The following is a 22,507-nucleotide window of genomic DNA, read 5'->3' on the forward strand; positions in this document are numbered from 1 at the left end:
TATTCTCGCCCAAATAAAAATAGATAAACAAACGTTTATATTGTTGTGTGACGACGGAAAACAAGAAAGATTAACGATTTGGCTACCGTCGACGCCAGTTCCGTGAAATATACGCAGCGATCATCTTCACATTATCGTCTGCCGAAACCGTGTACCACCCCCACCGCGAACTAACCGAAAAAAAAAAAATAATAAAACGAAACAAAACCGTTCCGCCGTCGCGTTTTACGATAGCACAAAGGTCGCCCACGATCGTTGGTAAAAAAATATGTACAATAATAGTATTATAGCCGCGACCCCGCGAACGTAATATAGAACCACGCGCGTAATAATAATATTATATCTTGTACTGTATTGTAAGTCATGTTTTTATGTTTGGATGGACGTTTTGTGCGTTTACCAATAATAATAATAATAATAAAAAAAAAAGTAAAACAACTTTTCGTTTTATATAAATCACGAACCGCTCCCGCGGAACAAGCATATAAATAAATATCGATCTATTTATTCTGTTACACATTATTATATGTTACTGTTTACGGGGGCGAGGCAGCATGTATACATAAATTCAAATGTACTATAAATATATCATGCACTAACCATATCCCTGACTGATTTTAGATCCGAGTTTGAAACGCAGCTTATACGATAAAATATTTTTTAATGGCGCTTAATACATGTTTTCCTTAACATTTCGGCGCATAATGCATTAATGCGCATATTACCATAATGAACATCACATTAATGTCATAATTTATTCAATTTACGATATTTTTCTGGTAAGCATATATTATGTACAATTTACATAACCTATTATCAAAATATATTATATTATTCTCATCTTCGATATAGTTTAATATCAACGCGATTTATTAAGTATTTAAAATGTCTATATGTTTGACTTATAGTGTATTACATGTATGATTTTTCCCTCGTATTGTATTTGCAATTTTCCATAACCCGGCACGCCTAAACTTAACACTTAAATATAACACATAAATATGACGAAAGTTGTAGAATGAATTTTATTATCAGTTATGTATATCTTTTGTTAAAGATACCTATTAGTTTTAAGTTGAACACGCGTTGAAATGTAAACTTAGCAAAAATTTAACAATAATTTTAAGTCCTTGGTAAATTGTGTAAATTTTACAGATAACAAACTTAACATCATAAATTATCATAAAATGTTTTATTAGCTTTAATATATTTTAATGCTTATTAATATTACTACGTTAGGACGTAATAGGTAGATACTATACTTCGTTAAAACTTGGTAGTTCGCCGTAGATCTTAATTGATCGATTAAAATAATAATTTTCCTTTAATAAAGTGCTATATTACTGTTGTATATACAAATATTATTTCATCAACGAATAAAGTGACTAAGTAAAAAAAAAAAAAATTAATTTATACTTAATACATATGTTAATATAATGGAGATGTTTCCAAAATTAGGAAACAATAGAACCTTCCTGAATATAACCGCTTTTTATCAGGAAATTTAAGCAAGAATTCACAATCACTAAATTGAATATTTTTGAAATTTAAAAATTAACGTAACATTAATAGATTATTATTACATATAAAATGTATTAAGATAAAATATCTTCAATCGGCATAATATTATATCAATGTATGATTTTGAATTAAGCAGATTACCTATAATTTACCAACACATATTATAATAAACTTGAATGCTTATAAACTATATGAATGGTCTATACATATACTCATATAGTCAGATAATGTGTCTAATAATTGTATATGTAATATTATGTGGGTATTATGTAAAACATAGTATACGATGGTATAACATATAATTCGGTGAAATTGATGAAATGAAAACTGTTATTTCCACGTTGTGAAATCAATAAAAAAAATGCATCAAGTGGATGCTTCTTAATAAAAAAAGGGTCTACAAAATGGTATAAAAATAAATATTTTTAGTTTGAAAATTATTATTTATCAAATATGTCTACTTCCAATTATTAATTTAAAATTAAATAATCATTACATTTAACTCATGTTTTACTTGAACAATTCGTAGAAATATACATATTATGTACCAATAACTATCCTATAGGCTAACAGTACTAATAACTCCTTATATTTTAATTTAGTTTTAAAACTTGCAGAATATTTTTTTTTATAATGATTTATTTTACATAAGCAACTACAAAATAAATAATATTGGCTTGCATTCAATGAGTTACCATTAATTGACATATATCAATTCCATAATATAACATTTTACTTAATCATGATTAAAAAAAAAAAATGCTTCATATCACACTTTTAAAAATGATTTAAACTACCTAAATCATCATTTTAAATCACACGGATTCAGTCAATGTTTTTTACTTTTATAATAACACTTAATATTAATCATTAAACGTCATTAAAAATATTAAATTATTTTTTCATCATTATTTATTATACAAGGTTAAGTTCTAACACTTTTTATCTGTAGTTATATTATAATCAATAATTAAAACTTAAAATACAAACAATAATTGTTTTATTCCATAGTATGTGTTACGTGTTTTTTCGGAATGTATTTAGTATTTTTTAAGCTTTGTGTCTTAGTTGTCGTTCAACATTTTCCCTCGTAAACCACAAACTATTTATCAATAGTTCATAGGTTTTTTTTTCTGAATCAACTAAATTAACGTAGGTAGTCCTTTATACTTTGGAGGTAATGTATATTTTATTATTGATGTCTACAGAAGCTATTTTATATTTTAATTCGAGTAAAACGTATAGGTTTAATTGTGTTATATCCAACCTAACATCGTTTTGCTTAAAAATGTTATAAAATTAGGTTAAAACCTTTCCATATGGATACATTTACCTACATTAGTTTGTTAACTGATATAGGATTTCTGTCTCTCATCTTCTATAGTAGATAATATAAAATAATAATGCCTTCATGTCTGACGAATAATATCGGTTGCTGTAACAAGGGCAAAAGAACCCTCTATCCTACATGTTCATCTATCCGATTATCTTAATAATCATCCTCTACAACGAGCTGTGCACGCTTCTCATTATTAAACTCATAAGTTGTCGTCGTTGGCTACGGACTCATTGTTACATAGAAAAATATATTATTGTTTCTTTGTTTTATTAGGTACTTATACATTATATATAGCAAGATAAAAATATTAAATATGTATAATACGAGTATGTATACTAATACTGTAGTGGATTTTAATCATTTTCGTGATATATTATGTTTTACTTTATTTTAGAAATTTATTTTTATAAAAAAAAAAAAGAAATGTTTAAAAATGAATGCAATTTTGATAAATTAACGTAATTTGATGTTGGCGCATAGTTTTAATTTATTTTACCATTGTTGATATTCACATTGTTATTACAATTTGTATTCACAATAAAAATTGTATATTAACAAAAATTCATAATGCATGAAACGTATAATATTATGTATTTCACGTGTATTGCGTATATACACATTGTACATTCAACTTGTATTTTAATTTAGTTAATGAAATTTCAACGAATCCGTATCATCGAGTCTTCTGTATCAGATCAAGCAATAAAATTCCATATTATTATATTATTTGTATCTTCCCAGTACCTGCCTATTATACATGCCGTTGTCTATTAACGCATTAAATGAAATATTATAGATCTACCGTTTATATTTCGCAGGAACAATAGGTTATAATATATCTAACCATTCCGCCGTTGCCATAAACGCATAATATTAATATAACGATCGCAGTGTGCCGACACTGCAGTATAAACGGCGCGAGTGGGGTCTTGCTCGATTTTCTCCTCTAATAATATATTATCTACTGAAACATTCTCCGTGAACGATCAAACATACTGCACATGCGATATTCAATATTCATGTATGATGTCTTTCATGGGCGAAAACCTTTCCCGTATAAATCTCCATACGGAATTTATCGAAATGACGAATTGGCCGACGGAATAATAAAAAACCCTCTTTATATAATGCGCGTATTTCGCGAATGCTTCATACGTCGTCGTGCACGAGCAACGCTATAGCTGTCCTCGTCGAATTTCTGCGCGTGAAATATCTTTATAAAATACCTGCACCGGCGCACGATATCACGTAGACGTAGTGTACTCTTCAGCCACTGCGATATTAATTTCTATCTGTTCGAAAACCATTGTTGTAGTAATAGTATAGGTATGCGATACACACCGCGTACAACTTGAAACGATACAAGAACAATAATAGTAATAATAATAATAATAATAATAATAATAATTATTATTATTATTATTATTTGTTTGTTTGTTGAGTGCCTTTATTGTTTTGGAAATACAACAATCAAACTTGGACAGCTTTCTGGATTGGGGTATATATATATATATATATTATGTGTAGGCGTTCGCCGGTATGTATACAATAATACATTAATATATAAACAGTGTATTGAGCGAGAGACGGATGGACGGAGATATAATCAGACGCAAGGTTAATAGCAGACACGACGAGAGTGTGTGAAAGAGAGAAGACGACCGGTAGAGCGAGCGAGGAAAATACCGCATAAGAGTTATGAAGTCTTCTGATATCATACGGGTATTAGTTCGACGACGGGCAAATCCGATTTAATTGCATAGTGTATACGCGTACCATACGTCTGCGTGTATCAAACAATTGCAAACATCTACTGAACCGGAAAAACAATAACGGAAACGGCTTTGGCAGCAGAAAATATTGTTTTGGAAAAGAACCGTTTTCTTTTCCTATGTATTCTCTGTAAAAGTTTTTCACTAGAATTACACATTTTATGTGGTTATTATTATTTATATAAACAACAAAGTTAGTTTATTGCAATTTTCCACATCACGTTCAAAATACATTTAAAGGCTGGATTTAAGAGAATAATTTTTTCAAGCGGTTGTCATTGAAGTGGTTTTCTTTTTTGCTTATGTAGTTAATAAATTCAATTTCAGAGCAAACAAAAAAAATTGCATAAGATTTTAAAGAGATAAAACTTTAATTATTTTATGTAATATACCTAGTTTTACTTTCAATGCGTTATGTTTGAATAGTGTAAAATAAACAAAATCAATGTTTGTATGGTATTTAGTCACGGAATATGTTGAATACAAATAAATAGTAGGCAATATGATTCATTTTCAATTACAAACGCTTACTTCGCTTCTGTGGGTAATCCATTCCTAAATATACATTCATTGGGAAAATCATAATTATCGTCATTTACTTATCAATTTATCTTTATGCACTGATACTTTTAATTTAAAAATGATAAGTTATATTCATTTTTAGGTGGAGGCTTATTTTTAAGAAATGTTATATTTTTGTGTAAAATGCATATTTTATTAAGCTTTGTAAAAAAATTGCATCTATTATATCAATATTTAAACTCTACCTATTTAAAATAATTTACATGATATGACGGTTTTAGGTTCAATGACATTCCAAGTGTATGGTGGCAGATAAGTACGGTTCTTATAGGAGGTGCGACTGCAATCACAGTGATTGTGGCAGTATCTGCTGTATCTGCATGTTGCGTGACACATGTTATACAAAAGTCGACAGCCAAAGTCGCCGGATACCTGCAGCTGTTAGCTGGTAAGTATATTTTATTTTCGTTTTTTGTTTATTTATTTTTTTTTTTTTTTTGAACTCCCTTTTCGCAAGGACATTATTGATTCTATGATTCCGGAACAAGTCACGTATCCCATTATACCTACTTCCTGCGAATAATAATAATAATAATAAAAAAAAAAAAAAATCGGAAAAAAGACCCTTAAAAATGTGTTGTTCGCCCGTTGAGTTATTCATGACGACTTCATAGACGATGAGGATCAGAGTGGGAAAAAATGACCTGCGCGCTATCCTTTCAGCCCCATATAAGAGCCTCAGATACAGCCGCCGCCGTTGTCGCTAATGGCCCGCTGTCATAACGCTTTCAAAACTTCGACGACGTGTGACCGTTTTAGCAGTGCAAACACGTAATGGTACCCGAAAGCAGATATCCCACCTACCCTCTTTTCTAGTAAAGTGGGTTTTTTGAAATTAAACTTTTAAGAAGATTACTGACTATCGTTTTGTTATTTTCACCGGTCCCCTCTTTGGCAGCGCAGTAGAAAATATGGTTTTAAATTACAGTGTACACAAATGAGTATCATCCAACCACAGCAAATATTCTCAGCTCTCCAAATTTTAAGATACATTATAATATTATGTGAAAAATAATTTATATTACCTACATATTTAATATGCTGAGTTGTGTATTATTTGTATATACTATGCAAATAAGAATAATAAAATAAACTTTTATCAATAAATCAATAACGAGGAAAATCGCTCTGTTGTATAGTAACTGTGTCAAGTGTATTCCATACACCATACACTAGATACAGTAGATCATTTGAATAATTAATATATTACATTTTAATTCAATGACAAATCATTGCATACGATTAAATATAATTTTGAGCGGAGATAGTTTTTCGGGTAATATTATTATTACCGTAAGAATATTTTATTATGAATTTACATAGTTATTAGATATATATATTTATCTATTAGTAGCATGTTAAGTTGAAGCCAAAAACCAAAAATAAATAATACATCATAATCATATTTTAAACGATATTTAAAATCAGACTTGAACATTTCCATTTTAAAACCAATGTATTCATCGCTATGCTCAGAATCTAATAACACAGATCCTTGAAAACAGTTTGTTATGTACTGTTAGAATTTTTAACATATTTTTATCGTTCCAATTTTGAATTTCTTGATTAAATTGTTTGTGTAATCGTTAGCGACTCAGTATATCGACCGCAATATCTTCTCATTAAGTTACAACTTATGAAACACTCGTGGAAACAGAAGATCTAATCTCGAACACTCGCACTAAGGTTAGTAATTTCAAATGAAACCACTCGGGCAAAACAAACTGCAATTATTGCCATTCCTTCGATTACACTACCAAAGATTTACACAGTAGGAATTTTCTCATATAGCTTACATATTTCCTTTTCATCAACTACAATGATTATCTTCCAAACACGATAGTATTTTTTGTTATCTTCGAATTATTTTGTATACTAGTGAATACTAGTGAAATATGTATACCTATTATTATCATTTCATTGTCCCCACTTGTACAATGACTGGACGACAGAAATATGTGAAGATAAATTTGTAGACGTTATAAATAGTTTTTTATTTTTTTTTTAATTTATCACACTTAATAATGAATTTACGTTTGATTTTTTAATACAAAATAATATTCATTATAATAATATGTTATTTAAATCAAATTTTAATTTATGAAATTGGTCATTAATTATTAATTTTATTAATTACTATATTGTTAGTATTATTATTTATTGTATTGTTTATCGTTAATGTTACAAACTTCTATTACTATTTGTTTCAATGTCCCAATACTGTTTTTTCTTATTTTAATTTATATAGATATATTTCAAATATTATGTTAATTTGAGATATTACTGTAGGTACTACTACTCTTATCAAAGAGTATTTATCTGTTTCCGATAAATAAATAAGTATTAATATATTTAAGTAGGTACTCTAAATATAACGATTGCATAAGTTTCTATTCATAACAATAGCCATACATTATTTACATTCAATATCATTAATATTGGCAAGTAGATATTTTTTTCTTAACTTGTTTTTTTATATAAATCAGTAATATATTATTGTAGGTTTTTTCATTTATTTTATATGAAAAATATCCATTGAATTGATTTAAATAGGGATGAAAACACAGCCGAACACAACTAATACAATTTATTTATACATTGTCCAATGAATACTAAGGAGCAAAGTTTAAAATGATCGGCAAATGTTTTTTTTTATTTCTTCGTTCTAAGAAGCATTAAATAATTTATATGATACTATGTCTATTTTTCCTTTCAAATAAAAATTATCAAAGGTTTCAGAAGCAAATTAAAAAACTTAAACCTCGGACAGTTTAGTACGTATAGGCTTGATGACCGTTAGACACGCATTTAAACTTTTCTGAGAAACATCAGCCCACGAACGGACGAAACTATAAATGTAAAGATATTAGCAGATAGTCAGATAAAAGAAAACATTAACTGACACTGGTTCCTTAATGTGGCTCAAAACCTTAATCAAAATAATTGACATCGTAAAAATAAATGTTAACCTAAGCGAAATGTTTACAAGCAGTTTTAAGTAAGAAGTACCTTAAAATTATCATCTATTGTCAATTTGGTCTCTCTTAATTATTTTTACCAGTTAAGATTATTATAGCATTTACAGTTGTTAAAATCAACCATTAATGAGGTAGCTAATATTTGTTATTTTTTCAACTATCGTTTTAATAAGTAAAACATGTATAATAATATGCTGCCTATATAATATATATCACGACATAACACTAATTCAGAAAGATTTCACAATTTAACAATATTAACATTGTTATATTCGATTTCGTCTACTACCTGTACACCAGTACCATATAACGTATAATGTAAAAAGTATTAGTACTAATTTGTGTACTAATTTTTTGTAAACATTCATATTATAGAGTCGACTGATAATATTTTACATTTCCTTATCAAAATGAAAGTGAAATTTGATACATACATAAAATAATATTGTATTTTAAAATAATTTTGAAGATAATTAGTATTTAATAACAATTTTAATACTATAGAATGTAAATTAAATTAATAAATAATAATAATTAATTAATGAATTTTTTTTTTTAATGGCTATAACTGAAATAATAATTTTACTTCTGTATTAGCGCATAATAAATTATCGTATTTGTATTTTATATTTATATATGATGAACAAAAATAATCGATTTGAAAATTTGGAATCCTTGCCAAATCAGTGTAGCTTTTATAGTTTTATCCAGTTTCCACTCGATTTCTCAAAGAAAATACTAATACACAGACCACTTCATCACTGTCCTTGCTATATTTTCGTTATTTAAAGAATTTTTATGATCAGGTATCTAAAGAAATGTACTCCCAGTCATAAACTAACCAGACGAAGTCTGTTCATTTAGAAAGCATTTGTTTATTAAGATTTCGATAGAATTGTTTATATATATATTGTTTATTAAATTTACCTATAAATTATTTTATTTTAATTCGCTATTGATTATCAAATTTTATTTTTTTTAGGCAATATTAAATTCCTATAAATTAAACATTATCATAAATATTTTTGATCAATGTTAGTGATTTAAAAATAACAATCTTAGAATAATTGTATTTCATATAATTCTATTTAATCTGCATAATGTTTATAAATGCGGTAATTTCAACGCGTAAATATACACATTATAGCCAACAATTTGAATTTTAATAAATAATTAATTTTATAGTATAATTCGTTTTGTTAAAGTGTATTTATAATAAGCAATTATAATTATAATTTAATATTTAATTAATTTATCATATTTAGGGCGTATTTTAATAAAACTGAAATTAAATATTTAAATAATTATTTATTTTATTTCAATAAAATATAATGTTCGCTGACTATAGTCTTGCGCTGAAATATCGTAGCACCATGATTATGGTTATTTTCTTATACAGCAGATATTAGAAATTTTAAGTTAATTAAATTGACACTTAAAATTAAATTAAATTAAATTATTACTAAAATTAATAAGTCTTTATGCATTGAATGGTCTACTGAAATACAAATAATAATTGGATAATGTAGTTGTTTAATTTAAAACTATCATTAAAAATTTTCAATTAATAAATAATCTGTATATAAAATACATAAACTTGGTTATAATGCATGTATCCTTCGAGTGTTTTAGAGGGTTAAGTAAAATATTCTTCTTCCAAAATTCCCAAATACATTTGACACATTAGAATTATAAGCACATTGTACACTACCGAATCCTAATACGAATAAATAATAATATTGAAGGTATTTATTTTGTAAAAAGTTGTTGACAAGTTGTATTAAATTAATATAACATTCGATTTATCTATCTTATAAATTAAGTACCTATATAATTTATTAATATTTTTGTAGAGAACATTATTATTTACTATTTGTCTATTTTTTTTTTAATTTTTCACAAACGATAAATATATGATTAATATTAACCATACGTGGTAGGTATACGCGTTAGTAATACGTATATACTTTGTATAGTTGAAGAGACTATATCCATTAATGAAATTCTAAGCAAGGGTTATTCAGTTTATTTAAATAAAAAGAATTATATAAAATTATATCATAGTAACGTATATAATAATTAATAAGAAAAAATATTAAAAACAATTTAATCAGAATAATTGCGAAATCCAACAATAAATACTCTATAATATATTTATTTGGTAATTATTTGTACTTTAAAAATACTGAATAATACATTTTATAAATTTTACTTATTATTGGATTCAATCAATAAATAATTTATAGTGTAGTTATCAAATAAATAAAATAAAAATATTATTTATCTCAATAGGAAGCAATTTATAATATGTTTGTTTAAAAAAAATATTTATCTTCCTATAAGATATTTACAAACAAAATTGATAAATTGACAATAATTTATATAGTATATTAATGTATTAATATGTATATATCTTAACTGTATGTAAAATTTTTGGTACCTGAAAAGACAAAATGTTATACTTGCAGCAGTAATAGGAAATGATAAAACTAGCATTGTAAAAACGATCCTGAACAAGACTTTGATTTATCCTAAAGTGGTCAAAGCCAAAATATAATAACACTTGTTTTGATACTTTAAACGAAAACTACCAAGATATCAAAAAATGACTTTTTAAAATACAATTGGACTTTAGATTAAAATATATTCTTATACAACTGCAACGTTATAATTGTTGAACTTTTTTAATACTAGATAAGTATGTAAGGTGAAAAAAATCATTAATTATAATAGCATTTAAAATAACAGCATTTCTCAGAATAAAAAAATGTATCAATAATGTACAAGCGTTTTAAACGATTCATTTATCTTTTCTCTAGAAAATGTGCAACAGAAGAAATAAATTAAATAATTTATTTGCATCCGAACTAGGCGAATTTTTATAAAATCTAATGAAACACAATTATTGTTCTCCCCATTTTTATGGTGGCGTATATTATTTGGTTATTTCGAACGTAAATCCATTATGGTGGATGGTTTTGATAACGAAATGCAATTGTTACCGAATCAACCGCTGGAAATTTCTCCTCTTTCGCCCTTCGCCCATAAAAATAAAAAAAACACGATAGAAAGGCGGTGAAAAGCGGTAGTAAGTTGCCCCCGGTTGTCCCGGGTGCGCCTAATTACTTTACAAATACTCCGGATTAAATGGCCCAGAAACATTTAATCACAGTTTCGGCATTTTTACGCTACACCGAACTGGTTAAGCTCCCACCGAATATTGATAGACGTTTATTGGCATAAACCCCTACTGCCCGTTGACCGTTCCACGTCGCCGTGCACAGTGTTTTTGAATATATCAATTGTATGACCCTTCTCGTCTATGCTCTAAAACGTTTAAACTAAGTGATTTTATCCTAAAACTTATTGCTAAATGGTTTTAACAATCCCGTATTATAACAGATACCGAGCAGTTATAAATAATTATTGCTTACAAAAATCATAATTTATTAATAAAAGTCATTAAAAACCATGTATTCAAATAAACAAAAATGTATAAGTAGGTATATGTCCGTATGTACGGGCACATTAATACGATATAATTAAAAAAAACAATTGGAGGCTTTTTTACTACGTACAAATTACGCACGCAATAAAAATTGAATTCATTAAAAACGTTTAATTGAAATTAATGTATTATTTTTCCAGGTAGCAGATAAACATAATTATATTATATAATACAAACTGTTGTTCGTAGTTCGGTAACATTTAGAGCAATTATTAACGAATCCACTTAATTATTGTAGCAGATTCCGTAATAAATGTTTATACATTTAATAGTGTTGATTATAAATTATAATTGGCTAGGTATATGTATAGATGAAAATAACATTAAATGTTTATTAAAAACATTTGTTATCGTAAACTATTATAAACATTAAATCTAAAAATAAAAACCAAAGAAGTCACTGTAACTAAATTCATCAACGTTTGAACATCAAACGCTTATAGTTGATTAAATAACTAAATTCATTCATATTTTAATTACAACAAAATCGATTTCATTGAAAACCAATGTTGCATGAATATTTTCATTATTTCATAGTTTTATTTTTATTTTTTCGATTACTTTAAAAAATATTTGGAACTTTTGATTTTTATTTTTTAAAAAAAAAACACATATTGTAAGACCAACACATTCGTTTTTTTATTACAAATTAAAGATTAGAATAGGAGTTGTCGAGTTATCAATATTAGCTCAAAAGCTACCCCGGTTAGTATTGTGTTTTGAAGCAATGATAAGTGTTTGAAATATAATAATTTGAAAAAAAATTCTGAATAAAACTTCATTTATGCAACAATGATCAAGATTTAGTTTAAAATGACTGATTTCTCAAACGTGTTTTATACTAAATGCATATTTTAGTTGTGAGCTGTAGGTGAAGCGAGACGAAGAAAGATTAAATATAACGACGAGTATTTTGTTTATTTAACGTTTCGTAAAATACATTCTGGTTTTTATATACTACTATATAAAAGCATTTAAAATCAAAACCATCGGGTTTGGATCAATTGAAAAATAACAGATGGACTATGTTAGCGAAATAGATTTGTTTCTAATTATAATCAATATATTATTATACAATTATATTACCAACGACATTGCAGATTAGGCTTCAGCTTACATAACAAAGCATATTAAACTTATGTTTTCTCAAGTTTCAGAATAAACAATGAAACAATACTAAACTATTTTTACATTAATTTTTATGGGTATTTTAATGTTGTATGTTATTATATCTTATTAATTAAATTATGTTAAAGTATAAGTGCTTATTTTTTAGGAAAATAAAAAATTAATATTACATTTTGGGACAAATTCTGATTCCTTTCAAACAAAAGATAAGCGCATACATAATTTCTAGAGCCTATTCCTTCGCGTTTGAAATTACGGCTAGCCCCAATTCCTTTCCAGCCCGTTTAGCGTTACGGCGTTACACGCGATGCATCTCGAGGAGCGAACCATATCGTACCCGACATGATTTTTTCTTCTAGATAACTGTACAAATTAATATAAACTTATTTCTGAAATTGTATTATATCATTTTTTAATCATCATGTTTTTGGCATAAATTCCTTTCAGTTATTTAAAAAAAAAAAACTTAATTTAAATAACGTTTAGTAATTTTTTTTCTAGGTAACTTTAAACTTACAACTTAACTTACATTTTTTTTTACTCAAATTAAAAAGTTAGTTAACTAGCTTAGCCTTGTAAACAAATATGATTCTTTTTTGAAACAGTGGTTAATTAAATAATATAATAAACATTGCATAATATATACTTTTTAAAATATTAAATTTTAAGCTTATGAAAAACTTAAATGATCTAAAAGTCTACGAAATTAGATTTTTATATTTAGTAAAGTAGCTTCTTACCATGTTTAAGTCAAGAAAATAAGATACATTATTCAAAGGCTTGATAGTGAAAATAGAAGTCAAAGAACTTATTATTTATTAAATATCTTATAAAAAGCGTTTTATAAGCAATTATAAAAAAAAAATATATATATAAAATGTAATTGGTGTAATTTAAAGATAAAGAAAAAGTCTGTAAAGTGTTCATTACTTGTCAGTTTCAGTTTGATAATAATTAAAACTTTTTCGGTGGAGTTATTTTTTCACGGACCAAATATTTTAAAGAATCGTTGTAGTTCATACAAAAAACGACCTATAAAACTTTTATCATTTGCACCCCAGTAAATAATTATTACTATCCAAATTTCTTAAACTTTTGATTCCTATCGATACATAAATTTAAAATACAACGGTTAAGTTGATACACAAATCTTTATTTTTTTATTATGATCAGATGACAATAATTAAATTGCTTTTCTTAATTGTTTTAGCATTTAAAAAAAGTATGCATAACTTTTACAATTATTGTTAATTAAAAAAAAATAATGAATTTTAAAATTAAAAATAATTATAAAATATATTGTGTTTTTTCAAAAGTATATTTTTTAACTATTATTTAGTAATAAAACTAAATGTATGTATATTGTATATACACAATTGAAATACCGTATTAAGAGATTCATATCATTTATTTTCTTTTATACGTACTATAATCATTCACATAGAAAGATACCTGATATTATAATTCGTATAAGTATTTTTCATATTATCTTTAATTGTAAATAAAACAGACATTATGCAGATTATAATAAAATATTTAGTTTGTATATAGTCATGAATATTAATAAAAATTAAAGTTATATAAAATAATTGATAGCCCATAAAAAAAATCAATAGTAAAAGTGTACATAATTTTGAGAAAAACAGAGAATAATATTATATATAATACTACTCTAGAAAATTTCTGCTTGACTAATAAATAGTACCTACTTTATTCCATTTGATAAGTGGAAGTTTATTCGTCAGGTGAAGGATACACGTTTCACATATTATATGGTATATGTATACAAGAAAAGGAAGTACCAGAGTGCTATCTGAAGCATGTTTAACCCTCATAAATTCACTTGCAATCCAAGCTTACTGTCACAAGATTTATAATAAAAAGTAAAAAAAAAAGGACTCTTGAATACCCAAAAATGTCGTATAAGATCGAAATAGTCATGAACATTATGGTTTATCATTGCATATTATCTATTCAAACGGTTTGAATCATAATAATACTTGTTTTTATGACGTCAGTTTCGCAGGCCAAATATCTTTGCTATTAGATTTAAAAATTGTAATACATGCTATTATAGTTAACAAAACACCAAAAAATTATTCAAAATAATCTGAATATTTTATCATTTAGCACTTCAAAACATAAGTAGGTACCAAATTCATTTATATCCACTGGGCAATCCACAAGATAGAATTCGGTGGGTACGGTTCTTATCTTTTGTACCTTTTTCATAACATCATTCCACACGTTAAATTAATTTTGTTTTTGTTTGGAGTTTAGAAATTTTACAATTATATATAACTAAAAAATAAAATAAATCCTCATAGCTAGAAATGATACTGAAAATTCTCAAATGTATCTTAAATGTACAACATAACATTAATAGAAATCCAAATTGAAAAATTGACAAATCATGTCCAATCGCAAGAGGTAGATATTTAAATATCTATAAAAAAAGATTTTATAATATTTTAAATATATTAAAACTTTATTTTTATAAATATAATTCACAAAAGTATTATATTTTATAAGTATACATCTTCAATAAATACTAAGAAAAATGTTTATTTTTAGTTTTTTATGACAAATGTATATTTATATAACCACAGCTGATATTCAAATGTAAAAACTAGTAAAGTTACTCTGCGATAATTAAATACCAATAGTTGTTAAATATACTTCTTGTATCATTATTTTGGTGAGTATTGCGAATAATTAAAGTTTTAATAGTTATTAATTATAAATGACAAAAAAAAATTAGTATCGAGTAAACATTTTCAACTGTTTAAAATGTATTTTTATTTCTAATCATATGAATTCATGACTCCGTTTGGAACCTAAAATTGAATCTTATGATAATGACAATTTCCGCGAGTTTAAAACATAAAATTTTATATTGAAAGCTTAACAAAACTCTTAAGATTCTATCTATAAATACAAAACATGCGAGTTGAGACTAAATAATATATGAAAAAACCATACATATTAAACGATGTAGGTACTTCGTACACCATAATTTATAATCAATATACTCAAATGTAAAATTATTGTCTCACGCTTCTGCTAATAATATACATTGATGAAAAAAATATTTGGTATTTATTTTTTAGTAAGTATGGTATAGAATACGTGAAGTACTAGAATACGTGTTATAGATTGAACTAACTTTTTATTGTTAATTTTTTGTTTAAGAAAAAGTAAAAAGTTCTTATATCCAACGGTATTATGGTGTGCGGTATTGACAATGAACATTATAGCTTTCAATTCGACAGTTTTTAAACAAGTATGATATAAGAATAAAAAAAAAACTTTTTTAGTACTCTTATACCACTTCTGTTCGTGACGCAGTTAACGTGTAAATCCGTTTTCATGGTTTGAATATATATATAGAACAAACGAGATTGTTTCGTATGCATGCTAATGCCAAGAAAGAAGGAAAGTTGTGCACATATACACGCGCGTAAATTCGTACAAGAACGAGGTCGCGAACTTTCCGCTAAGGGAGTGATTTCTTTCATTGAAAGCCAAAGGACATTTTGGACTTACATGAAGTCATAAATCGACCTCCGACACATCGAGTAGTAACCCAACCTAACGCATTAGTCAACTTGTAAACTTTACCCTCGTTAGTGGGCTGTGTTTGAAATAATTTTGATTTTGACCGTATTAAGTTTACACATAGTGTGTGTAACTCCCTATACCCATACAATGACGTAGGTAGTAGTACACACATTAGCTGCATATAAAAATATGTCTTTTATATAATTATATAGCACAAAATAAAATATTGTATACATACTGTTATATAATAATATGATATTATGTGTTTTAGAACGAACGAATATATTAGCCGTCGTCTTATAACGTCGTATTTTTAATACAAATTGATAATATCGCATATCACACTGTCCAGTGAAATAACACCGGGAAAAATGCATAGATTCGGATGTTATATTACACACTGTATTTTTATTTTATTTTTTATTCACTCGTTCATTCAGAACACGTATGCACCAAACTTAAACTTCAGATAATGGAAATCAACCTTACGATAAAGATCGAAAATCACATTTTATTATTATGAATTCATATTATGTATACAATACCCCTTCTCCAAAATTTAACGCGAAAATACAGTAAAGAATCGATATACTGTAAAAAACAAATAAAAAAAAATGAAATACGAATATTAAATTCCAAAAACTGAAAGATTCCAAACTAATAAGTTTGAAATAAATATTATTTTTGATTAGTAAGATACATTACAAGACCGTAATTATAATATTATTTTTATAGTATAATAAAACGAAAATCTTAAAACGCTATTGTGAAAAGTGAAGACAATGTCAATTATAAAAAAATCAAGAAAATTACTTAAAAATAAAAATGATATTTTTCAATAGTCACGAATATTATGTATTATTATGCTTTGTACCGAAATCCCAATGGATATTATAATATTACAGATATAAAATATTTATTTATTTTAAAATAGTTAATATCATTAAATAAATTTAAGAGCCATAAATCGGTTTTTATAACATTGCTTTCATTTCACAAAATATTTCAACAAAATATTATTACAAACTTACTTGGATATGATATAATTGTTATTCCTATATACATAGAAAACAAACAATTTGTTTAATGTACCAATTGTCACCACTGTACTGTGTATTATTTTTATTATTTTTTGTTTTAATCATGTTTTTAATCCCTATATTATACTCATACACTTTTCATATTTGTCGTGTGTATGATAAACATAATATAAAATATTAAATTCATTGTAATTTTATTTTATTTTATTTAATAAATTTAAAAAAAAGGATATTTATTATTTTTATATATTTATCAACTATATAACTGAGTTTTAATTTTATTGATTGATAAAATACTATTAAAATGTTACAAAAATACAATTCAGTATAGTTTTAAATACTTGTATTATTATGGTTACTTAACATAATATGAAACTTTTAAAATTAACTAAAAAAAAATAAGTTTAGTTACTAATCATTAGTAATGGTATAAATATTATGACGTAGGAATATTTATTCGTTTGTCGTATCTTTATTATTTTTTTTTTCACAAATTCATTTATAAATTAATTTCCTAATTAATTAATTATGAAATAAATAATATTCTTAGTACGCACATTAGGTACTCGTATAATGTTAATAAATGGCAAATGTATTATTGGAAATAATTTATTTTTCATCAAGTAAATTTTTCACTATAATATTATCCATTGTTATTATTGTTACAATTTTTTTAGTTTAACCATTAATTTAGTATACGCTAAGTCCACTTTTCAAACTATACGAAAAATATTTCAGCACGATTAAAAAAAAAAAAAATTATGTATAGAAAATATACCTAATTTAATGTAATTTCAAAATATTATAACCCACGAGAGTTCTACTTGAAAAGCAAAACCCATTATTTCTTATAAATATCATACACTGTAATAAAAAACATATGTGTATAAAATGTTGTATTTATATAGATTATATAAATTATAATTTCTTGTACGGTACTGCAATATACTGATATTATTAAAATTGGAATTTTTTTAGAATACTTATACCTAAGATCGGATAACTTTGTGTTATTCGATCGAATAATAATATAATATTTAAGTTTACGTTCATATAGTTATTAAAGAATTACGATAGACGTGTATTACCTATTTATTTTGGAAAGTTATAAATATCAGCTATCGATTAAAAAAGCATCTACTTAAAAAGTATAATCAAGTGCACATATTATTAAAACACCATAATAATACAGTGATTATTATTTTCAACAAAAAAATATAATTGATAAATATGTATTTATTATTTGCATATATTATCACTCACAACTGTATCGATTGTTCTCGATATAATTTTATTTAAATATGCACGATGGAAAAAAATAATATTTTTGGCGAATTATTTATACTTTTTTATTTGCTATCCATAATAAGACCCTGCAAGTGGTACATCTAAACATTAAACCATCGAGGAAAAAAAATACACGATAAAAAGAGAAAATAATAATAAAAAAACACTCTCACACACACACATTTCGATGTTAAAAACAAAGGCAAATCAATAATGTTCGTTGGTAGCAGGTGGTGTGAATTTTGAATTAAAACTCCAACGTACAACGTAAATATGTGTTTAAGAGCTTAAAGCTAATATGAAAATGGAATTGAAAGGAAACGATGAGTGGAGTGTTTTTGTTGACAGCGTTTTCAGAAATGACATAGTGGAGACGTGTACCTACAACAACACAACGACCTCACAGTAAATATAATATGTGTACGTATATGTATAGATCAGACCCTATAACGGAACCATCAACACAGAAAATACAACATTATTTTATGGTTTTTTCACCATAGGTAACCGTCAAAACTTGATATGTAAATAGTACATGCAGTTAATTTTGTCAGAATAACAGATGTCACGTGATATTGAATATGCTCCAAAATATACACGGCCTTCGGAGGTGGTAATTAAAATTAAATGTATTGCAAAGTGTTTGATTTTAAATACATTTCCAGATTCACAATATTTAAAAAATTTATTTTTCTAGTCACAATATTATGTACCTAACGCAAATATTTGTATTACTTTCAAAAGTACAAAACTGATGAACTATTTTAATTTCATTTTAAATACACATTAGTCAATTTAATATCATCGATAATAATATGTAATTAAACTGTGAACTTAATATGTTGAAGACTAATTTGTTCATATGGTTTATACAACACATATATACTACACGTAATACTTCGTATTTTTACTGTTATTCACCATAATTCAATTTTTAGTTCGTATTAATAAAAACAACAAACAAAACATTTTGTTTTAAATTGTAAATTATATTTAATTTACTTTAAAAAATGAAATAGAATTGTATTCATCATTCAATTTATATGACTACCCATAGTACATTTATAACTATTATAATAATTTAATTTAATATACATTTTTTCTTATACTAGTTTTGTGTTTTTAAAAATACAAAACATTTATAGTGCGCAATTATAGTTTTTAAATCTATACTTGAATAAGGGAAGAAAGCTGTCGCTTAAATTATACGCATTTCTGCTCAAATTGAACTTCAATATATTGTATAAATGTGATTAAGCCTTAGTAGTAGTGGTAGAAAAGTATAGAAGAGTCCTTTTGGACTTTGTAATTGAAAAAGTTGGTAAGTTTGCCAATACTTTATTTTAACTCTAAAAATTGGTTGTTTTTTTTTCTGAAAAAAAAAATAATAATTTTTATTGACATTAAGGTAAATTAAATTAATTAAATTTATTGATTTGGAATCAATAGTAATGTACTATGTGTGAGTTTTGGTAAACAATATTAAATATATTTAATAGAAAATAAACAGTTTACCTTTTAGAAATAAAAAAATAATATTATTTAAAAATCATATACATCATTAATATTTAATGTATTGTGAACAAGACACTAAAAAATTTTAAGATTTTTTCCCACTAGGAAATTGATAACTAAACGTCTTTAATATTGTATTATTGTATTCTTTAAAATTCAAATATATGAAAAATATCGTTGGTAAATAATTAGTTTAAAAACATTCTTTGTATACATAAATATTCCAGTAAGTGGACATTGTTATTGACATATTGCAATACTATTTTGTAGTTTTAAAATATTTTATGAATGTCTAAAATAGATAAGCTTTTTCTCGTGGAATTATAATATTATGTGATTTACATTATTTGTTTAGGAACGAAATGAATACTGCACTGGTGTTGTAGTAGTGTCTGGTTTTTATAAAACAATTGCATATTCATAGCTTACCTTATTTAACTAGTTTGTTTATAATGAATAATTGTTATTTTAATAAATTCACCAAAAACAACGAATGTGAAGTGTATCCAATTATTTTTCTTCAACTGTGATCACTAATCAGATGAAGAAATAAAACATTTTCACATCTCCAATAATTTTGAAATAAATTAAAATACAATCGGACAAATTAATTTAGGGCATCTAACGTGGTTACCATCACTATGAAAGGCATTTATTAATTTAACATAATCTAATAATATTATCCATCCATTTATTATTTATTTCACCGTTGTTTTAAAAAATTTAAGAAAACCATGTTCTTGCGTGTTATTGGTTTAGGATATTTTCATGAAAAATGAGTTGTACATATATTCCGTATTCATAAAACGCGTATCGTCTTAAGCACGCTTTATGTGCTCTGGGGAAAAGTCTCATAATCTAGCCACGGGTCGGTCTTCAGCAGTAGCGGTCGCGTCAATTCAATTTCTCCAGAGTCCCGGGATAATACAAACACGGGAGAATTCAGTTAGTATATATAAGTTTCGGCAGCCCGCCAGACCCGTATCGTTTGACGGAGTGGTTTGTTTTTACAGGGACAAAAGTTTTCGGACGACTCTGCCAGATGTTTAGCGTATGTGTGTCAGACGTTCGTTAACTGTGTTGTCGATTTTTTTTTTTAAGTAAATGCTTCCTTCCGTACGCCGAATGGAAAGACGTGAGGTCTGAAACCCATAAAAGACCCCTTGGGGCCATGGGCCGGGTAAAGTTTGAGAAACCGAGCAGACATCGGAAACTAATGTCAACGATAACATATGGTACACACATGTATACGTGTTATGTATATTATATGTATATTAGTGTATGTGTTGGTAAACTTTAGAGACTTGTTTACTATTCGATGGACTAATATATATATATACGGCGTAGAGTGAGAAAAGTATAAGAATAAGACGGTATACTGCATTGAGAACCCGCCATAACTGATAAAAACGTTTGTCATTTGAGTTTGCACACTGTATTGCTCGTGACAGCATCCGATTTCAAGAAGTTTGTAAATTCCACAACACTTACAGACTCCCATAGAAATACATTAAGTCTCCGTGGTAATCGAAATAATTTATTCTTGTGTCTGAGCGATGAATATTTTTAAATTCTTCGCATTATTAATTGTATTACTAAAAGAGATACATAATATGTTTCGACTTGTTACGTTGTTTGACATTTATTACAATTATCTTTTAACATAAATTCGTTGCACATGCATGTGTTTAGTTTATGTGTGTTTATACTTATTCAAGTATTGTTATTTTGGTACCTATCACCAATATTCACCAACTGTAAAACTCAATAAAACTTTTAGAAAACTGATTGTAAATTTAGTTTAAAATCAATTTTAAGACTTGTCTTTCTGTACTAGAAAAACTTGTTAACTAGTAACTACACAGTAAACAACGATATCTATTTGGTATGGAATTGCATCGATTTTCAACTTTATACTTTACAGTTACCTTGGTAAATATTACTTGACAGTTTATTTAACTATGTGTATAACATTTAAGTTTTCAAAACTAGAATTTTATTGTACGAATATTCAAACTGTTCATTGGAAATGTTATGTATTCAAGTCAAATTAATAACTATAGTACCTATATTATAACTAATTTTATTAACTGAATTCACACTTAGGAAATATCTGTAAAAATTAATAGAAAGTGTAAACAACAAACATTTTTAACATGACCAAATAAAAGATTTTGTAGAATTTTTTTTTAGCGCGCCACGAATCTTATCCATTTCTTAAAACGGCAGTGGGTCCTATAAAAATATTATGCTTACCGTAATTTACTCTATAAATA

General features: G+C 26.1%; 1 protein-coding gene across 1 annotated transcript in view; it reads left to right on the forward strand.

Annotated features, from left to right (window-relative positions):
• Positions 1-22,507, forward strand: part of LOC113560623 (LHFPL tetraspan subfamily member 1 protein-like) — a 223,693-nt gene that overhangs the window by 166,398 nt on the left and 34,788 nt on the right. Inside the window, exon 4 of the mRNA XM_026966612.1 lies at positions 5,436-5,602. Within this exon, the coding sequence (XP_026822413.1) occupies positions 5,436-5,602 (167 nt within the window). The remainder of the gene's footprint in view (positions 1-5,435; positions 5,603-22,507) is intronic.

The sequence above is a fragment of the Rhopalosiphum maidis genome, chromosome 1, assembly GCF_003676215.2.
Source record: "Rhopalosiphum maidis isolate BTI-1 chromosome 1, ASM367621v3, whole genome shotgun sequence".
Classification (NCBI taxonomy): Eukaryota; Metazoa; Arthropoda; class Insecta; order Hemiptera; family Aphididae; genus Rhopalosiphum; species Rhopalosiphum maidis.